This window comes from Tachyglossus aculeatus, chromosome 7 (genome assembly GCF_015852505.1).
Source record: "Tachyglossus aculeatus isolate mTacAcu1 chromosome 7, mTacAcu1.pri, whole genome shotgun sequence".
In the NCBI taxonomy this organism is placed as follows: domain Eukaryota; kingdom Metazoa; phylum Chordata; class Mammalia; order Monotremata; family Tachyglossidae; genus Tachyglossus; species Tachyglossus aculeatus.
In genome coordinates, this window is record NC_052072.1 from 46761369 (window position 1) to 46783389 (window position 22021).

General features: G+C 44.1%; 1 protein-coding gene across 1 annotated transcript in view; it reads left to right on the plus strand.

Moving 5' to 3' along the window:
* PFKL (phosphofructokinase, liver type) overlaps positions 1-22021 on the plus strand; it is a 55064-nt gene that overhangs the window by 22206 nt on the left and 10837 nt on the right. Inside the window, exons 7-15 of the mRNA XM_038748984.1 lie at positions 362-470; positions 4735-4830; positions 5856-5948; positions 10356-10481; positions 11272-11336; positions 14259-14322; positions 15322-15468; positions 16019-16089; positions 19525-19612. Of these exons, the coding sequence (XP_038604912.1) occupies positions 362-470; positions 4735-4830; positions 5856-5948; positions 10356-10481; positions 11272-11336; positions 14259-14322; positions 15322-15468; positions 16019-16089; positions 19525-19612 (859 nt within the window). The remainder of the gene's footprint in view (positions 1-361; positions 471-4734; positions 4831-5855; positions 5949-10355; positions 10482-11271; positions 11337-14258; positions 14323-15321; positions 15469-16018; positions 16090-19524; positions 19613-22021) is intronic.

Here is a 22021-nt window from a genome sequence, read left to right on the forward strand (position 1 = left end):
TGGAAATTTTTCATGGGATCAGAAGGAATGTTGGATTGCTTTTCCCTGGACAACTCAAAATACCCAAAGGGAATGGCTTTGTATAATCAGAATGACCTTCACAGAATCTTCCTCATGCGGACTTTGATAGACACCCAAGAATTGCTTTCAAGACCCTTCCTAATTCCATGCCAGAATCTTCCCAATCCCATGTAGGCAGAGAAAGAGAAGGAATTTTGCTCTGGGTAAGGGTTTCCGTGGGGCTAAATGTATTCTGATTCCATAATGCAGGCTTTTTGTCTGTGCTGTCACCTGTAGACTTGAGGCTAACGTTTTAGCAACCCTCAAATCCTGACCTCAGCTCCTGGATCTTATTTCCCAGGTATCTGGCTTTGGTCTCAGCCTTGGCGTCGGGAGCTGACTGGCTCTTCATCCCAGAGGCTCCTCCCGAGGATGGCTGGGAGAATCACATGTGCAAGAGACTTGGGGAGGTAATTGCCATTCAGAAGCTGGAGCCTCTTCAGTCCGGCTGGGAAATCCAGATTTTAAGGATTTAATTCAAAAAAATAGGCCAGAAAGAATACACCCAAAGACCTCCTGAATCTTCTCCAAGGCCACAGAGGCTGACTCTGAGTGCAAACGTGGGACATGGGTTGCGTCCAATATGAGAAGCAGCGTAGCTCAGTGGAAAGAGCCCGGGCTTTGGAGTCAGAGGTCACGGGTTCAAATTGCGGCTCTGCCAATTGTCAGCTGTGTGACTTTGGGCAAGGCACTTCACTTCTCTGTGCCTGTTACCTCATCTGCAAAATTGGGATTAAGACTGTGAGCACCCCCGTGGGACAACCTGATCACCTTGTAACCACCCCAGCGCTTAGAACAGTGCTTTGCACATAGTAAGTGCTTAATAAATGCCATCATTACTATTATTATCAGCTTGTATCTACTCCAGCGCTTAGTACAGTGCCTGGCACATAGTAAGCAGTAAACAAATACCAAAAAGAAAAGATTTCCCAGATTATATCACTTTTCATCCACAGTTGTACTTGGAGTTGGTGTGAATTTTAAGCCTTGGATGGCAGCAGCATGCCATTGAAATTATAGAAAAAAGAAAACAGTGGACATAGGCTTGGCTGTCAGATTTCATTTCATTCTGGCCTCTGACATACCTGAATCTGCCCCTCCACAAGCAAACCAACTGAGAATAATAATAATAAGAAGAAGAATAGTGCTAACTACATGTTAAGCACTGTACTGATCACTGGGATAGATGGAAGATAATCAGGTACCACATGGAGCTCACAGTCTTAAGTAGGAGGGAGACCATATATTGAATTTCCATTTTGCAGATGAGAGAACTGAGGCACAGAGAAGTAACCTGACTTGCCCAAGGTCACACAGCAGACAAATGGCAGAGCCAGGATTAGAACCCAGGTCCTCTGACTCTCAGGCCGTCACTGGGGGTCCTCCAGACCCCAAGACCTAGTAGATAGGTTGAAAAATATTGTGGAAATAGCCCCCAGCCCCTGCCTTGTCTAGTACAACTGCTTGGCACCATCAAGTAGGTTGGAGAGGCAGCATGTTGTGGTTAGAGCCATTTTTCTGCTGTGTGACCCTGCACAAGTTGCTTCACTTCTCTTTGCCTTAGTCACCTCATCTGTAAAATGGGGATTGAGACTGTGAGCCCAACCTGGGACAGGGACTGTTTCCAACGCTGTTTACTTGTATCCGCCCCAGTGCTTAGTACAGTGCCTGGCACGTAGCGCTTAACAAATACCGCAATTATTATCATAGAAGACCCTCAGCTCCCTCCACACAAAATGGGAAGCCCAGTCTCCACACGTCCCTAGGTAAATAACTTGATTCCATTGTGTTTGCCTAACATCCTTCTTTGTGAGCCTTTTGTGGGTCAGGGCACCAATCTGAGTTTGATTTTCCTGTAATTATTCCAAAGTTTAGTACAGCATTTTGTACATAGTAAGTGCTTAATAAATGTTAGCAGTGAGAGTAAGAATAATAATTAGCTCCTTGCAGATAAAGATAAAGGATAATACAACTAATAATAATAATGATAATAGTGGTACTTGTTAAGCACTTGCTATGTGGCACTGTGCTAAGCGCTGGGGGAGATACAAGGTAATCAGGTTGTCCCACACAGGGCTCACAGTCTTAATCCCCATTTTACAGTTGAGGTAACTGAGGCACAGAGAAGTGAAGTGACTTCCCCAAAGTCACACAGCTGATATGTGGCAGGGCTGGGATTAGAACCCACGACCTCTGACTCTTTCCACTAAGCCATGCAGCTTCTCACCTTCCCCAGGTGCATCTTTCACTGAAATCAAGGCTAAGGCAGAGTGTTCGTGGGTGGCAGGAATGGGAATGGTGATAATTGAGGAGGAAGAGAAGCATGGCCTAATGGAAGAAGCTTGGGCCTGGGGAATCAGAGGACCTGGGTAATAATTTCGACCCTACCAGTTGCTTATGTGACCTTGGACAAGTCATTTAACTTTTCTGGGCCTCAGTATTCAATTCCCTCCTACTTAGATGATGTCCTACCTGATGAACTTGTGTTTACCCAGCACTTAGAACAGTGCTTGACACATAGTAAGTGCTTAACGAATACCATAAAACAAGTAAAAATTTAACAGAGATCGTGCAGCAGAAACAGAAAGAACCTCTTCAACTTTTACTTGCCTTCCGTGATGTTAATTTCTGAATCTGACGCTTTTTTCACTCCTGCATCTTTGTCTTTCTGCATACCTCTCCCTGTTCCCTACTGTCCATATCCATTTCTTACTTTCTTTCACTTCTGTCTACTATTGGTGCTCTTGGCTTTTCCCTCCTTTTGCTGTCTGTATCTTTTATTTTCTCTGGACCTGGCCTTGTTTCTTTACCCTTCTTTCCGAGGCTTTGCTTTCCCCATTCCTAGTTCCTAGCCTTTCCTCAGGCCGCTTGCCCTTCCTCGTTTTTATTTCTGTCTTCACAAAGGGGAAATATGTGCCTTTCAAACAAATGAACTGACAGCGAGAACATAGGTATTGAGTAATTTTCAGTACATTTTTATTGGCCTATTTCATGTTAAAAACCTTGCAATGGTTGTAAATCTAGACCATCTGTTCGTTGTTTGGCGCCTGCTCTGTTCTGAGCTGAGGACTGTTATCACGCTGCTCCTTATTCAGAGGCAGTGTAAGTTGGTGAGTTTGAAGGTCAGTGAGCCTATGTATTATTATGATTGCACTCAATTCTGCACAGCAGCCAAGATTACTGGCTTTAGTCCCAAGGCCAGATTCAGGAAAGGAGTAGAAAATCGTGGAAGGTCAAAATGTTGCGGGGGAAGAAGCAGTGGAAAGGGCACAGACCTGGGGTCTCCTTCTGGCTCTGCCAATTAGTTGCTGTGTGACCTTGGGCAAGTCACTTAACTTCTGTGTACCTCAGTTTCCTCAACTGTAAAATGGAGATTCAATACCTGCTCTCTCCCCTACTTAGATTGGGAGCCCTGGGAGGGACAGGGACTGTGTTTGACCTAATTAACTTGTACCTACCCCGGAATTTAGAGCAGTGTTGGGCACAGTAAGTGCTTAACAAGTATCATTAAAAAAAAGGAAGAGAGGCCTTGTCTGCTAGTGATGCTTCACTGCCTTCAGCTCGGATTTCATAGTTCCGTAGTTGGGTCAATGGAAGTGAGGCTATAAGTGCCATTACTACCAAGATGGGAGACAGGCTAATGATTTGGAAATCACCATTAGCCCACCTGTCTAGGGCCCCGGACACCCAGAGACAACAAGCATTTGTTCCATTGTACTTATTGAGCACTTACTGTGTGCAAAGCACTGTACTAAGCGCTTGGGAGAGCACAGTATAACAACAAACGGACACATTCCTGACTACAGTGGGCTCACAGTCTAGAGGGGGAGACAGATGTTAATATAGATAAATAAATTACGGATGTATACATATGTGCTCTGGGGATGGGAGGGAGGATGAATGAAGGAGCAAGTAAAGGCGGCGCAGAAGGGAGTGGGAAAAGAGGAGAGGAGGGCTAAGTCAGGGAAGGATTTTTTTTTAATGGCATTAAGCGCTTACTATATGCAAAGCACTGTTCTAAGCGCTGGGGAGGTTACAAGGTGATCACGTTGTCCACGGGGGGCTCACAGTCTTTATCGCCATTTGACAGATGAAGGAACTGAGGCACAGAGAAGTTAAGTGACTTGCTCAAAGTCACCCAGCTGACAATTGGCGGAGCCCGGATTTGAACCCATGACCTCTGACTCCAAAGCCCGGGCTCTTTTCCACTGAGCCACGCTGCTTCCCTTGCCTCCAAGGATTCTTGGAGGAGATGTGCCTTCAAGCACCCTTATGTACGAGGCAGAAGCCCTTTCATCATGACTGTGGGCATCCCCTGACGGTGGCATTTTCCCCCGATACATTTTTCACTCGGGAGATTGAAGAGACTAGAAGATGATGATGATGATGATGGCATTTTTTAAGCGCTTACTATGTGCCAGGCACTGTTCTAAGCGCTGGGTCACTCTGGGGCATCTACTGCATTCTGTTCATTCCTGGTTGCCCCTCAGTTCACCACAGCGACCACTCAGTAGTATCCCCTAGTTTCCAGAGGGAGAGTGAGCCATTACAACTTTTTTCTTTATTCTGTTTTTTTGTTTATTTTCTTTTGTTCTTTATTCTGTGCTTCTGTTAGGGTATTGCTCTGTAAGGAAAGAGAATATCGACTGTGCTATTTTTTTTTTATTCATTCAGACACGGAGCAGAGGGTCCAGACTCAATATCATCATCATTGCTGAAGGTGCCATCGATAGAAATGGGAAGCCCATCTCATCCAGATACGTAAAGGAGGTAAGTACCTGGACCAGCGTGAACTGGAACGCGGTGAAATAGAGGAGTCACCATTCCGATCATGACTAAATTCGAATCAGGGTGGGTCTTGAAGGAAATATACTTGACCCCTTTGTGTCACTACTTCCTCACCTGCCAAGTGCAATTTCTCAAGAGGTTGTGTTTGCAGTGTGGCCCGGAGGACAAAAATGTGGATCGAAGAGTCAGGAGACCTAGTTTTCTAGTCATGGCTCTGGTTTTCTTTTTCTTAACCTGAGGAACATAATAATAATACCTCTCTCTCACAGAGATGCTGTGAGAGTCAATAAGGTAAATGATATAGTGGCACTTTTTGGAATTGGCAATTTTGTACGGATTTATGGTATTGTTAATTAACATCGTTTGCCACCTACCTACTGCCTAGGGAACTAGAGGATGAATCAGTTCAGTCTATAAGGTGGGAAGGGAACTACTGCCAAGTTAATAATAATAATAATGATGGCATTTGAAGAGCTTACTATGTGCTACGCACTGTTCTAAGCACTGGGGAGGATACAGGGTAATCGGGTTGTCCCACGTGGGGCTCACAGTCTTAATCCCCATTTCACAGATGAGGTAACTGGGGCACAGAGAAGTTAAGTGACTTGCCCAAAGCCACCCAGCTGACAGGCGGCAGAGCCGGGATTTGTACCCATGACCGATCACTATCTTAATGGAACTTCGGTTGATGACCCAAGAAAGATGCTAGGAACTACTTTGCTCTCCTGTTTTTCTGAAGTTAGTCAAACATATTTTCACCTCAGGGAATTTAGTGGAAGAATAACGCCACCCCATTCCCAGGGGCTCCCCTTGGTCCCCCCTAGAGTGGAATAAATCCTGAAAGACACTTCAGCTAGAGGGGATGGGGATAGTAGTGATATGTGTAATTTGACTCCCTCTCCTTCTCCTTACGAGGAGAGGGAATTCCGTATCCCTCTCTGGGTCTTGTGAGTGGGTTGAAGAGATTGCATCCCAGATGTAACTGTTTTCTTTCCTCTCCTGGACAGCTGGTTGTTAAGTGTCTTGGATTTGATACTCGAGTGACGGTCCTGGGCCATGTACAGCGAGGAGGAACTCCCTCTGCTTTTGACCGGGTCTTGGTAGGTTAAATTACTCCCATAATCCATTTATGTTGGTTCGGACAATTGTGCATCTCAGTGTGATAGGAATCCAGGCATCTGACGTCTATCATTTTATGTTCAAGAAAGTTGATAAGGCATAAGAACTCTTTTCCCTTGATGTATCCCCAAACCATGTTGATTTTAAAAATAATAATGCTTCCTTGTTTGATCTAGAGAAGTCACTTGGCCTAGGGGAAAGAACGTGGGCCTGAGAGACAGAGGACCTGGGTTCTAATCCTGGCTCCACCATTTGTCTATTGTGTGACCTTGGAGACGTCACTTAACTTTTCTGTGCCTCAGTTACCTCATCTGAAAAATGAGTCCCAAGTGGGACAGGGACTGTGCCCAACCTGATTAACTTGTCTCTACCCCAGTGCTTAGAACAGTGCTTGGCATATAATTAACTCTTAACAAGTGCCATAATTATTATTTACCAGATTATTTTATATGTACCCCAATGCTTAGCACAGTGCTCTCCATATAATAAATACTGTTACTACTGTTACTACCATCATCCTGATTCATTCAGCTTCTGGTTAGTTATAAACTTTTTCTGCTGGACTTGTGTCTAACGAGTCTTTCACCATCCTATATTTGTCTGCAAATTTGGTGAGCAAACTCTTAATCTTTTTGTCTGGGTCACCAGGAAAGATAGTGACCAGAATTAACCCATTGGACTAACTTCCTGGGACCACCATTTGATACAACTCCCCAGTTTGACATGGAGTCATTGATGACTATCTTTCCAAGGCAGCTGGCCAACAATATAGTATTTGATCTAGACCAAACTACCCCAACCTGACAATGAGCCGATTATGTTGCACAGAATCTAAAGCCTTATTGAAATCTTGGTAGTCCATGGATCTGTTCATTATTTCTTGTTTACCTGACATATTACTCTCATCTAGAAGGAGATCAAGTTGGTGTGATCTGATTCACTTTTCACAAAGTTATATTGATTGCTTCTTAATATCTTCATCTAGACAGTGGCAAATTGATTACTGGTCATTTGTTCTAAAATCTTCCTAGATATTGATATTTAAGAGATCTGATCTATGATACTACTACCTTCCCTTGTCCTCTGGAAAGCTGGACCCTGCATTTGCCCTTTCCCAAACCCAGGGATTTTGTTCTCCATCAAGTCTGAAAAATTTGCCAGTGACTCTGAAGTAACTGCCCAATCCCAAAGTACCCTAGGATGCACAGGAAGCAGCGCGGCCTGTTGGAAACCACAGGCCTGGGATTCAGAGGACCTGGGTTCTGATCCTGGCCCTGCCACTTACCTGCTCTGTGACCTTGGGCAAGTCACTTAACTTCTGTATCTCAGTTTCCTCATCTGTAAATGGAAATTCAATATCTATTTTTCCTCCTATTGTGAGACTCATGTGGGACAGTGCCTATTGTGATTTGATTATCTTTTATCTACCCTAATGCTTAGTAAAGTGGTTGGCACATAGTAAGCATTTAACTAGTAGACAAGTTCACAATTGATTATTTTTATTATTCATGGCAACAGGCCTTTCTTACAGGACACTCAATTTTGAAAAACAGTCAAATGATTTCTTTCCTGATTCTAGTTTCACTTCCCAACTATCCATCCCAAGAAAGACTTGTCTCAGTCAACTGGTTTTTATTTTTTTTTCTGCTCTTTCTGAAAAGACAAAGGCAAATAAAACATTAGAGTTTCTGCTTTTTCTCAGTCACATGTTAGAAGGTAGTATTAGTTTAAATTTCCCTGGTTCTACTCTCTTTGCTTAATACAAGTGCTTAATACAATCTCTTGGCCACCTTTTTTTTGTCTCATGCAAGATGCATCTTGTTTCTAACTTTAAACTGTTCTAATCCTCTCCATACCATAGTCCTGCTTTTCCCTAATCATTTGACCTAATTTTTACTTTTTTGTAGGTTTGCCATTTGCCCTTCAGCTTCCTCAAGGGTTCTTGTTTTGATAGTAGGATGTCATAAGACTCTGCTTGTCCTTTGCCTGCACTGCACAGCACAAAGCACAGTTTGTTCCCAAGACTGCAGAGCTGCCTCTTTGGAGAGGAAACAACTTTCTCTGACTCCGTTACCTCTTGGGCTCTCCTTGCTATGGGTCCCCCTTACTGGCATTCTGAACCTTAAAATTTGCTTTTTCTCAGCCCATTTTCTTTTTCCTACTGATTTCTTTCCTCCTTTCCCTTGAAGTCCTGAAATAAAGCCATTACGGGACTGCTCCCACAAAGTTAGCCATCCACTCTGAAGTCTTCAACTGCTTATTTCCCGTAAATAGGGACCATATCAAGATGGATATCTGTTCTAGTTGATTCTTCTAGTTGCCACACCTGCAGTTATCTCAAATGTAAATCAAACACTTGTGTAATGATCTGTGTCCTGCTGAATAGCATTTCCTGAAGATATCTGACTAGTTGAAAGTCTCCCATCATCACCAGATCTGGATCCTGAACTTCTGGTGAGTCAGTGTAAAATTAAAGGATACTGTGGGGTTACTTTATTCCATCTTTTCTCCTTGGGGTGGAAAGATTTAAAATAGACTGCTATCATGTTGGTGACCATCTTCTTTTCATCTTTACTTTAACCCAGGTACTCTTTCGGTTGGCTCCTGTTTCTGGATCTCTGTTGGGTAACTCCTTGATGTACAAGATAATTCTGCCTTCCTCTTTTTCCAGCTACTTTTCTTGAAGAACTAATAACCATTTACTCTATCACCTGTCATAAATTCTATCTGTTATTCCAATAGCATCATAACTGTGTTCTGGACAAGACCTCTCACCCTCTCATTTATTTCCCGTTCTCCTTGAATTTGTTCACAAACATTTCACGTCACCACAGTTATTACTTCTGTTTTCTTTTAGGTCACCTTTTCACCCAGGTAGATTTCCCCATTGCTCTTCTAGTGCTTAAGATTTCCCCTTGTGACAGTGAATATTTAATTTACTGTGGACTTCATAGATCCATTCCCACCAATCTTAGGTCGAACCAGCCAGCTGCTGCAGATCCCCTTCCTTTTCTAAGCATGTTGGAGCCCATCAGGGCCCAGGAGAAATCTGGAAGGGGCTTTCTGAAACCAACTGTGCAGTGAGTTCTTGGTCTCCAGGAGGCACGTGATCCAGTGGGAGCCTCTTCCTGTGACCACTAAAGTTGAAGAGAACCCCACTGATCCTGTGGAGCTTACCCACAGAGCTCTGCATCCGGGAAATCTCATTAATTCCCACCTGCATGAGCAGAATCAGGTGGTAGTCATCATTCCTGCTGACTCAGTCCGGCCCTCTAGGCTGTAATAATAATAATAATAATTGTGGTGTTTTTTTTAAGTGCTCACTATGTGCAAGGCATATGTACAAGATAATCAGGTTGGACACAGACTCTGTCCCACACAGGGCTCTCAGTCTTAATCCCCATTTTACAGATGAGGAAACTGAAGCCCAGAGAAGTGAAGAGACTTGCTCAGGTCACACAGCAGACAAGAAGCAGAGCCTGGATTAGAACCCAGGTCCTCTGACTTCCAGCCACATGCTCTTTCCACTAAGCCATCCTATTTCCCATCTGGGTTAGGGATCCCTACCTTGTAGGGGACACACTCCCTGGGGACACAACTTCTTTCTGCCATGTGGAAGTCTCTGCCTTTGCAACCAAAGCAGTTGCTAACCACCATCTTCCCGCTTTTCCTTGGGAATTGCTGCCTTTATTCCTTGACCTCTAATTGCATCTCCTTCCTGAGAGCCAGGACCCCTGGTCCCTGAGCGCTGTTGCTCTTCGAAGAACAGGAGAGGAGTGCAGTCACATAATTATAGTATTAACTAATTGATATTACTAATTAAAGGGAGTCTCTCCTCCTGTTGATGAATTTTATCAACTTTTGAAGTGAATTTGATCAGCTTTTGACGTCTCCCTTTGGTTCAGTCAATGAAGTCGTCATCCTGTCGGGATGCTCTGGAGCCGACTGATCTCCTTCTAGCTCGAGCGGGAGTTAAAAGCCCAGCAATTTGATAGGTTTTTCTGCAAATTATGTGGCTTATTATAATGAGAAGTAGCGTGGTGTAGAGGATAGAGCATGAGCTGGGAGTCAGAAAGTCATGGGTTCTGATACCCCTCTGCCACTTAAGTGCTGTGTGACCTTGGGCAAGTCACTTCACCTCTCTGTGCTTCAGTTCCCTCATCTGCAAAATGGGGATTGAGACTGTGAGTCCCGTGTGGGACAGGGACTCTGTCCAACCTGATGTGCTTGTATCCACCCCAGCACTTAGTACAGTGCCTGGCACATAGTAAGTGCTGAACAAGTACCGTAATAATAATAATAATAGTAGTTATTATTAACTGCAGTCCCAGTATTTTGCATGTACAGGGTCCCTAACTCCCCCAGGGGTTGGTCTTATGTGTCCTCAGAGCAGTAAAATGGGGATGGAGGCCGTGATGGCGCTACTGGAAGCCACGCCCAACACACCAGCCTGTGTCGTGAGTCTGTCTGGGAACCAGTCTGTCCGACTGCCCCTAATGGAGTGCGTTCAAGTGGTAAGTATTTTCCTGAAGTGGGGAAATGGTATGGTTGTGGGATGTGATGAGCATAAATCCAAGCCAGAGACCTTCAGCTCTACTCTTTAATGATTCTTACTATCACCTTCAAAGGTATTATCGAGGACTTACTAGATGTAGCACGCTGTACAATGGGTTTGGGAGAGTACAACAGTCTTAACAGTACCTGTATATATGTATATATGTTTGTACGTATTTATTACTCTATTTTACTTGTACATATCTATTCTATTTATTTTATTTTGTTAGTATGTTTGGTTTTGTTCTCTGTCTCCTCCTTTTAGACTGTGAGCCCACTGTTGGGTAGGGACTGTCTCTATATGTTGCCAACTTGTACTTCCCAAGCGCTTAGTACAGTGCTCTGCACACAGTAAGTGCTCAATAAATACAATTGACTGATTGATAAGTGCTCGTCTGCAGGTGTTTCTTTCTGCAGCAACCACTCTCACTGACTTTTGATTGTGTTTTTCTTTGTAGCTGATGAATCATTTTTTCTGGGCCTCATTGTTTAGCCAAAATGCCTAGAATGTTCCTTGGCTTCAAATCTGGCTGTGGAGGAAGTAGCCTGCCAGCTATTGAGGAAATTCCACTTCTTGTCAGTACATGTTGCCCCAGAGGTTGGGGCAGTTCTGTCTCTCTCCCGTTACCGTCTATGGGACAGAGGGCAAATTGTGTAGAATATCACTTTGTACCTGCTTCTGGGCTGGTTTCTCCTGGCTATTTGGACTAAGATGTCCCTGTAACTCATCTCCTCTCCTTCCCTTTAAAGACAAAAGACGTGCAGAAAGCCATGGATGAGAAAAGGTTTGATGAAGCAATCCTTCTCCGAGGGAGGTAAGAGACAACAAAGGTATTATAATCTATGCAATGGATATATCCACATATAAAATGAAAGACTACATGTACACATATGTTGCTATATGTGTATTTATATAAAAGGAGAAGTGATGTGGCATGGTGACAAGAGCATGGGCCTGAGAATCAGGGGGCCTGGGTTCTATTTCTGGCTTTGCCACTTTCTTGATGTATGACCTCGGGCAAGCCACTTAATTTCTCTTTGTCTCGGTTTGTTCCTCTGTAAAATGGTGATTCAATACCTCAATCAATTTATGAATGGTATTTATTGAGCCCTTACTTTGTTCAGAGCACTATACTAAGCACTTGGGAGAGTACAATACAATGGAGTTCTCCTTTTCTCCCTCCCCTCAAGACTGTTAACCCCACACGGGCTTGGACATAATAAGCACTTAACAAATACTATCATCATTAAGTAGCAGTAGTAGTAGTAGTTAGCAAATCCAACTTTTTAGGCCCTGCTGCTGATAGAGGTGAAAATTGTGACCAAATATAAAAATAGAATTCAGTTGTTTTAAGATTGAATTCTCTGCAGAGGCAGTAAGAGCCCTTTTATCTGTTCAAAGGATAGTTCACCCTATTAAAAAATGTTTTACATAGAGTTGTAGAATCATTTCACTTTGAGTTTATATAGTGCCATTTAGTCTAAGATTTCAAAGTCCTTTATAAACTCTAGGCTGGATTCTCTGGAGATAGAGGAGAGTTGATTTTGTAACATAGAACATGATATATAGATGGTGATAATATAAAACAGTCCCTTGAGTTTACAAGGTGCCTTTCCTCCTACTTGCACAAGGGACTTCACAAAATGTCTGATCTGACCACTGAGCAGCAATTCATGTTCCCAGTTTGAATTTCTTCTTTCCAGTGTTTAGGGGTCGTTGTTCACTTTTGCACTGATCCTTTCGTGCCGCTAAGTTGCCATTTATTACCCTAAAGGAGCCTATTTAAGTGGCATCTTAGAATTGAGAAAACAACCTGGACTTCCAGAGTAAGGCCCTTTTTCTCCCTTCTCAGAAATCAATCCAGTATCTCATTAGAATAGAGGACAGTGTTGGTCCTTTACGAGCCCAGAGCAGTGAGGAGTCCTGCCCTTGGTCACAAAGGGCCAGAGCTGCCCCAAGCAAAGGTTAAAAAAGAGCTCAAATTTTCTACCTTTTTCTGACCAGCACTTATGTGACAGGTTAGCCCGCTACTATGAGGGGGAATAACCTTGAGGACGGTGTCACGGTCTAGGAACTCAGAGCTGGACAATTTTCAGAGCCTCCTGTGAGCTACCTCATTATTCAGGTAGCCATTTGGTGGGAGGCCAGTGCCCACATCCTTGCCCCCACCCCCTGACTCCAGTCTTCCTGGATTAGCTTGGCCCTATTGCCATGTAGTTAACATGACACTCAGGACCTTTGGCCATTGATTCATTTATTTATGTGTATTAATATATATCTCCTCCTCTGGATTATGAGCTTGTTCATTCAATCATTTATTGAGCCCTTACTGTGTCTAGAACATGTACTAAATGCTTGGGAAAGTACAGTACAGCAATAGACAATCCCTGTCCACAGCGAGCTTATTTGCCGGTAGCTGTATTGTACTCTCCCAAGCACTTAGTACAGTGTTTTGTACATAGTGAGCTCTCAATAAATTCCTTTCCGGATATTTTAAGTTGCTCCGATTAATGTTCAAATCAAAATAGGGTGAGCAATAAATACGATTGAATGAATGATTTGAGCTGCTCTTGCCAGAGTAGTGAGCATCTAGCAGAGAGCAAAGAATGCAGGAGAAAATGTGATTTTCCAATTGCCCCACTTTCTATCCTTTCTTTCCCTTTCTGACCACCCTGGGTCACAGTGTACAATCTGGATGGACTCAGAAAATGCACATGAATTCTGGCCTGAATTTGTGACAAAGCAGGGTTGCCCTCACCAGTTTCAGATTGTTACGAACGGATTCAGGTGTGATTCATAATAACCTGCTAACAGCTCCTTGTGGACAGGGAACGTGTGTCTACCAACTCTGTTGTGCTCTCTCAAGTGCTCTGCACACAGTAATCACTCAATAAATGATCGATTGAGTCCTCAAGTCAAGGATTATTCTTCTTCTCTCTTATGACCCTGGCTTTAGGACTCAGAACAAATTTCCCCACTAAGATTTTTCCAAAGGACCACCTGGATCTAAATGTATGAAATAGTTAAAAGGACCACAATTTAAGTTACTTAAAATTAGGGTTTGCTTCAAAGAGTCGTGCGGGGTATTCTTGGGCAGTTTTAAAGTTCAAGCATTACTGTTGATCCTCTTCAGGTTGTCGTTGCTCATGGTTTTAGTGGAAAGAGCACGGGGCTGGGAGACAGAACACCCAGGTTTGAATCCCAGCTACGCCTCAGGCCTACTGTGTGACTCACCTAACCTCTCTGGGCCTCAGTTTCCTCAGTAGTAAAATGGGAAAGAGATTGTGACTGCTGTGTGGGCCAGGGACTTTGTCCGGCTTTAAAACTTTGTATCCAACCCAGCACACAGGAAGTGGTTCTTGATTATCATGTTTCTTTTAACTTCCCCCATTGTCGTTGGTCTGGATTCCAGAGAGTTGGGAGACAGAAAGCCAGGGAAAGGCTAGGAGACAGAGTCATGGTTACTAGAAATCGTGACCAAATCATCAAGGGCCAAGAGGCCAGAGTTTGACCTAACACTGTTCTAAAAATGCCAAATAAAACTGAATTTCTGGGGTTATGGAAAATGTTTATTGTCCTCCTGTGCTAGCCTGAAAAGACCAGCAGGTTTTGATTGGCTTTTAGCTGAGAGCTGTCCCCAAAATAGATTAGGTTCAAATTTTAATGTCTTTGTCAAATATTCATAAAGCGAGGTGTAGTGTTTTATCATGAGATTCATGGCTTGTTTTCTTTATAGGAGTTTTGAAAATAACTGGAACATTTACAAGCTCCTTGCACACCAGAAGAAAGCACTGGAAAAGGTAAGATGAATCTGGACATTACACTGTGTCCTTTGCTCCAGAAAAAAAAAAGGAAACAAAACACTCCCATAGCTTCTTACAGAATGCAGTAATGGCCATTATTGCTTTGCACTTTGGGGATAATATAAATTGGTAATGATATTTAAAAGTTTTTCCCTTTCAAATCCCTTTGAGGCAGATCCATCGCCTTCCCCCTAGTCCTTGTGGGACCCATCAATACTACTACCACAGCTTCTTTCTCTCAGGCTCATCTATGTTACTGATGTCCCAACCATGTCCCTGACTTGCTGCCGTTATTCATCCCCTGTCCCAGCCCCACAGCACTTATGTACATATCTGTCATTTATTTATATTAATGTCTGCCTCCCCCTCTAGACTGTAAGATCGTTGTGGGCAGGGGATGTCTGTTTATTATTATGTTGTATTTTCCCAAGTGCTTAGTACAGTGCTCTGCTCCCAGAGTTCAATAAATATGATTGACTGACCAACTTTTCTTCTTCCTCTTCCTCCTCCTCCTCTTCTCCTCCTCCTCCTCTTATTCCTCCTCATTCTCCTCCTCTTCCTCTTCTTCTTCCTCCTCTTTCTCCTCTTCCTCCTTTCTCCTCCTTCTCTTCCTCTTCTTCTTCCTCCTCCTCCTCCTCTTCCTCCTTTTTCTCCTCCTCCTTCTCTTCCTCTTCTTCCTCCTCTTTCTCCTCTTCCTCCTTTCTCCTCCTTCTCTTCCTCTTCTTCCTCCTCCTCCTCCTCCTCTTCCTCCTTTTTCTCCTCCTCCTTCTCTTCCTCTTCTTCCTCCTCTTTCTCCTCCTCTTCCTCCTCCTCTTCCTCTTTTTCTTCCTCCTCCTCCTCCTCCTTCCTTCTTCTTTCTCCTTCTTCCTCTTTCTCTTCCTCCTCTTCTTCCTCTTCTTCTCCTCCTCCACCTCCTCTTCCTTCTTGCTTCTTTCTTTTTCTTCTTCTTCTTTTTTCTTGTTTTCCTTCTTCTTTCTTCTTCCTTCTTCTTCTCAGACCAACTTCTCCATAGCAATTTTGAACATTGGGGCGCCTGCAGCTGGGATGAATGCGGCAGTGAGGTCAGCAGTGAGAATTGGAATCTCGAAGGGGCACACAGTGTATGTCGTGAACGACGGCTTCGAAGGCTTAGCCAAAGGGCAGGTAAATATAGTGACACCTGTCTATACTCTGGCTTCCAGCACAGACTAAATGGAGGTCATTTGGTGCTCTGTGTGATGCACTGTGCTAAATGCTTGGGAGGGATAGTAGAGGTAGTGAGCACAGTGTCTGTCCTCAAGAAGCTAACAGTCCAATGGGCTCCAGTGACATAACAGAAGCTAAGAGCTGAGATAAGGTAAGGAAGCCCAAGAAGAAAAGTGAACGAACGCTTCACAAATGCCACAATTATTATAATCATTATTACTATTATAGAAATATTTACTAAAGATGGATTTGGTAGTGGGCTCGATAGAACCAGTGGTAGCCAGAGGCAACCTCTGGCTTGTATTTTGCCCATCCCTGGTGCACAGGGTGGAAGACACAGTGTCTGGTGGTCCTTCTAGACCGCAAGTCCCACAGCTGATCTCATCTAAGGGGAAAGGCTATCAAAATGGATTCCCTGCTCCCTGAGGAGGAACTATGGGTAAGGGCATGCCTTCCTTCAAAACTGTGCACTCCTCACGAACGTGAAATTGCACATTCTTCCTCCTAGGTCCGAGAGGTGGGCTGGCATGACGTAGCCGGCTGGCTGGGCCGCGGCGGGTCGATGCTGGGAACCAAGAGGTAAGTCCTGTGGGTGGTCTGGTAAAAAGAATGCCTTTCTCACCTTGCTTCTGGTGCCTCTCCCCTCTTAGAAAACCTCAGTCCCTGGTCCCCTTTGGAATCTGTCAAGGGGGTCTACCTAATTATTATCATCTCCCTCCGAACTTAGCACAATAGTAAGCACTGAGCAAATGCCACGCTTATTAGTACTGGAGGAGTGCCTGCTTCCTGCACTGCTGTGCCAATTGCTCAACTCCTGTGGCTCATTTCCCTTTCATTCAATCATTCAATCGTATTTACTGAGCACTTACTTTGTGCAACGTACTGTATTAAGCACTTGGGAGAGTTCAATATAACAGTAAACAGACACATTCCCTGCACTCAACCAGCTTACAGTCTAGAGGGGGAAACAGGCATTAATCTAAATAAATAAATAAAATTCCCTAGTCTGTAAAATTGCCGAGGTTAGTAATAGTAATAATAATGATGGTATTTGTTAAGCGTTTACTATGTGCCAAGCACTGTTATCAGTAGTTACGTGAGCATCACCTTGGGAGGACCCTGAATCCCAGATCCTTGGGGTTATTTCACAACTGGGCAGTAAAAAGGTTAAAGAGAGTGGACCATCAGCTGATTGGAGACCTAAAGCCGCTTACCGTCCATTTTAGTGAGTCCCTTAGTAAACTTTGTTACCTCCCTTGCACTCTTCCCCTCTTATCTCAAGATTGAATGATGCAAATGTTGTTTACCGATACTGCCAATGGAAATGGCTTTCTATGTCTGTGTAGGTTGGGCTGAGCGATCCATTCGTATTCAACTGTCCGTTTGATGCTGCACACCAGTCCTTTTCCTGGAAGTAGAATCTATAACTTGGATTTTTCTGACGTGATTCTCTCCTGATTCTCCTCTTAGCCATCTGGCCAGTTCTTATCCTTCTTTTTTTCTGGTTCATCCTGTGCCTCCCACCTCTAATCGTGGGTGTCTCTGAATGCTTTATTAAGGGTCCCTTACTCTTCTTGCTCTACATTTACCTTCCCAGGGAGCTTATCTGCTCACATGGCTTCAGTTACTACCTCTATGCCATTAACTTCTAAATCTACCTCTCTAACTCTGGCCTCTCATCTGACTTGCAAACTTTATTGGTAGAGTAGGAGTAGTAATAACAATTGTGGTATATAGGTGCTTACTGTGTGCCAAACACCATCCTAAGGTCTGGAGTAGATACATGATAGTAGATAGTAGATACATCAGGTAACATGGAGTCACTGTCCACAAGGAGCTCACAGTTTAAGCAGGAAAGTGAAGACACACTAAATTCCCATTTTACAGGTGAGGAAACTAAGCAACCTAGAAGTTAAGTGACTTGGCCAAAGTCACAAAGCAGTCAAGTGGCAGAGCTGGAATTAGAACCTATAACCTCTGATTTTCAGGATTGGGATCTCCCTGTAGGCTTTAAGCTGGATGTGGGCATTCATTCATTGTCATATTTATTGAGCTCTTACTGTGTGCAGAGTATTGTACTAAGCACTTGAGAAGTATAAATCAGCAACATATATAGAGATGGCCCCTACCCAACAACAGGCTCACAGTCTATAAAGGGGAGACAGACAACAAAACAAAATAAGTAGGTGTCAGCACCATCAGAATAGAATTATAGCTATATACACATCATTAATAAAATAGAGTAATGCATATGTACAAATATACACAAGTACTGTGGGGAGGGGAAGGGGGTAGGGCAGAAGGAGGGAGTGGGGGTGATAGGAAGGGGAGGAGGAGGAATGGAAAAAGGGGGAGCTCAGTCTGGGAAGGCTTTCTGGAGGAGGTGGGCTCTCAGTAGGGCTTTGAAGGGAGGAAAAGAGCTGGTTTGGCGGATGTGTGGAGGGAGGGCATTTCAGGCCAGAGGCAGGACGTGGGCCAGGAGTGGACGGCGGGACAGGCGAGAACGAGGCCCAGTGAGGAGGTTAGCGGCAGAGGAGCGGAGTGTTCTGGCTGGGCTGGAGAAGGAGAGAAGGGAGGTGAGGTAGGAGGGGGCGAGGTTTGAAGCCGAGAGTAAGGCAGGGACTGTGCATGTAATATTGTTAAATCGTACTCTCCCACATGCTTAGTACAGTGTTCTGCACACAATAAGTGCTCGGTAAATGTGACTGACTGACTGACTTTGCATTAGGCCATGCTGCTTGTTTATTATTTCATCTCCTCTTGCCTTCAGGACCTCTTCATTGGGATGTCCTGCCAGCATCCTAACACGCTTAAAGCTCATCGTCTCTCCTGAGTCTACTCCTCTCCTAACTTTCCTACCTCACTCAATAACCCCACCGTGTCCTTTCCCAGAGCATGTATGCTTGACATCATCCTTGACTCCTCACCCTCCTTCAACTCTCACAATCTTTTCTACTCAAAAATCTTGCCAGTTCTTCCTACGCGTCTTCCACATCCATCCGTTCCTCTTCACCCAAACATGCCACCTTGGTACAAGCTTGAGTCATATCACAGCTAAACTATCTTAGCCTCCTTACTGACTTTCCTCTCTCCAATCTGGCCCACACACCACTACACGGATTCTTTTACTGAATCATCGCTCAGCCCACGTCTCTCCTCTCTTCAAAACCCTCCACCGGCTCCCCGGACCCTTCCACATCAAGCAAAAGTTTCTCCCAATAGCCTTCCAGGCTCACCAGCAAGTACCACGCCTCTCTTCACCTGCTCTTCCCCAACCTGTTCTCTTCATTCCTCCCAAGCCAACCTTCTAACTGTATCTCCCTCCTCCATCCTCTTGCTCACATTTTTCTCACAGCTTTGTACTCCCTCTCTCATCAGATCTGGTAGCCCACCCGACATTCAAAGCCCTCCTTAAATCCCACTACCTCCAGTAGCCCTGCCCCAATTAATTCCCAGCATCCTAAATCATCTATACCTTCCAGCTATCTTTAGCACTTATACACTTATTTAGTCCCATCCTTGGCACATTTTTTTTTTAATGGCATTTGTTAAGCACTTACTAGGTGCCAACCCCTGGACTAAGTGCTGGGGGAGATACAAGCTAGTCAGGTTGGATTCAGTCCAGGTCCCATGAGATGAGATATCTGATGTACAGAGAAGTGAAGTGACTGGCACAAGGTCACACAGCAGACAAGTAACGAAGCTGTGATCTATCCTCTAGGTCACCCTGCCTCTCTGTGTATGTACGTTGATTCAGTTGTACATTCAATTATTTATTTTGAGTTACTCTGTAAATGCTTTTACATTTCTCTCTCCCTTTAGAGTGTAAGGTCCCTGTGGGCAGAGGATATTTTGTATTTTCCAAACGCTTAGTACAGTGAATTCCACCCAGTGAGTGCTCAATAAATGCTATGACTACTACTCCTGTACTGTGAATAGGTAAAAGATAGTGTTTGAAGAGAATGTCTGTGAGTTTCACACAGTGTTTTTTTTAACTTTAATTTCCTGTTGCAGAACCCTCCCAAAGACATTCATGGAGAAAATCGTGGAAAGCATTCGGAAGTATAACATCCAGGGTCTATTGGTCATCGGGGGCTTTGAGGTGGGTAAAGTTGCCAGACTCCTGGTAAGAGACAGAACCAGGAGGACCTCAAACATGTAAAATGTTCAAATGGATGTGACTGTTTCTTACTGATGCCACCATTCCCTTTCCCTGCTTTAGTAGCGACCTGAACCTTCATCCCCCTTTGTATTCATTCATTCATTCATTCAATCGTATTTATTGAGCGTTTACTGTGTGCAGAGCACTGTACTAAGCGCTTGGGAAGTACAAGTTGATCTGACAGACCACCTTCTTACCACCTTCTAAGTCCTCCAAAAATGACGTCTCTTCCACGAGGTCTTCCCTGATTCCACATTCATTCCTCCCAGGCCAACCTTCTAACTGTATCTCACTCTTGACTCTCCCTCCTCCATCCTCTTGCTCACATTTTTTCACAATTTTGTACTCCCTCCCTCTTTAAATCTGATAGCCCACCCCACATTCAAAGCCCTCCTTAAATCCCATTTCCTCCAACAGTCCTGCCCCAATTAATTCCCAGCATCCTAAATTATACCTTCCAGCTAGGAGGCCAACAAAATAGTTTAGCTGTGATAGTCATTCAGTCGTATTTATTGAACTCTTACTGTGTGAAGAGCACTGTACTAAGCACTTGGAAAGTACAAGTTGGCAACGTATAGAGACGGTCCCTACCCAACAGTGGGCTTACAGTCTAGAAGGGGGAGACAGACAACAAAACAAAACATGTGGACAGGTGTCAAATCATCAGAATATGACTTGACACAGAATATGGAACATAGTAAGGGCATTAGCAAATATCATAAAAAACGGTGTACTAGTTAAAGGGAAAATAATGGAAGAAGGAGAGAAGCAAAGAAGCATTTCCAAAGGAATCCCAAGCTATTAGATTGATGTAGAAGGATACTTCAGATGATGATGATAAAGTCTCCTGTCAATCACTCAATGGCATTTATTATTAACTGTGTGCAGAGAACTGTACTAAATGCTTGGAAGAGTACACTTCGACAGAGCCATCAGACATGTTTCCTCAAGGAGTGACAGATGAGCCTCAGTCTAGTTCTGAAGAATTTGGGATCAAGAATCTCTGGCAGGAATTGATAATAATAATAATTTTGGTATTTTTAAGTGCTTACTATGCTCCAAACAGTGTACTAAGAAGCAGCGTGGCTCAGTGGAAAGAGCACAGGCTTTGGAGTCAGAGGTCATGGGTTCAAATCCTGGCTCCGCCAATTGCCAGCTGTGTGACTTTGGGCAAGTAGCTTCACTTCTCTGTGCCTATGACTCAAGCTTGTACCAAGGTGTCAGCTGTTTGAGTGAAGAGAAACAGATGGATGTGGAAGACGTGTAAAGATCTTCCCTTTTTTCCCCTATCCACCGTCCCTTCGCCTCACCTATGCACTTGGGTACCTCTTAAACACTTTGTTACTCACCCCAGCCCCACAGCATTTATGTACAAATCCTTATACTTTGCCATTTCCCCTATCTGTTTTTTAAATGCCTGCCTTCCCTAGCAGTCCGCAAGCCCCTCGTCAGCAGGGATCGTGTCTGCCATTTCTGTCATATTGTACTTTCCCCTGGTGCTTAGTACAATGCTCTGCACACAGTAAGTGCTCAATTGATGAATTAAACTAGATTGCATTCCCGTGGCTAAAGCACCCAACAATTAACATGATTCTGGAATGTTTCAATAATCCTCTTCATTGAGGTGATAATCGTGTCGGGCATTTGGAGAGGTTATCTTGAGATGAGATGTAATAATAATAATAATGATGGCATTTATTAAGTGCTTACTATGTGCAAAGCACTGTTCTAAGCGCTGGGGAGGTTACAAGGTGATCAGGTTGTCCCACGGGGGGCTCACAGTCTTCATCCCCATTTTTTTTACAGATGAGGGAACTGAGGCCCAGAGAAGTGAAGTGACTTGCCCAAAGTCACACAGCTAACAATTGGCAGAGCTGGGATTTGAACCCATGACCTCTGACTCCAAAGCCCGGGCTCTTTTCCACTGAGCCACGCTGCTTCTCTAGACGTCTGAGAGGCAGAACCAGTGGAGAGAAGTGATGGGGCATAAAAGCTTGCACTACCATGATCTTTATTAAGGCTTTCAATTAGGCTGACCGTGTGGCTGACCATTTGGCCAGCAGTGAACCTTCTTACTGCAAATCTAAAATCACCCTCGACTGAGCTGGGAGAGGAGATTATCGGGGTCATGTCCCACTTGGCTCCAAATCTTGCGGAGCAGCTCATTCATTCATTCAGTCGTATCTGTTGAGTGCTTACTGTGTACAGAGCGCTGTACTAAGCGCTTGGGAAGTACAAGTCGGCAACATATAGAGACGGTCCCTACCCAGCAATGGGCTCACAGTCTAGAAGGGGGAGACAGACAACAAAATGAAACATGTAGACATCAAACTGAAACAATTCAAATAC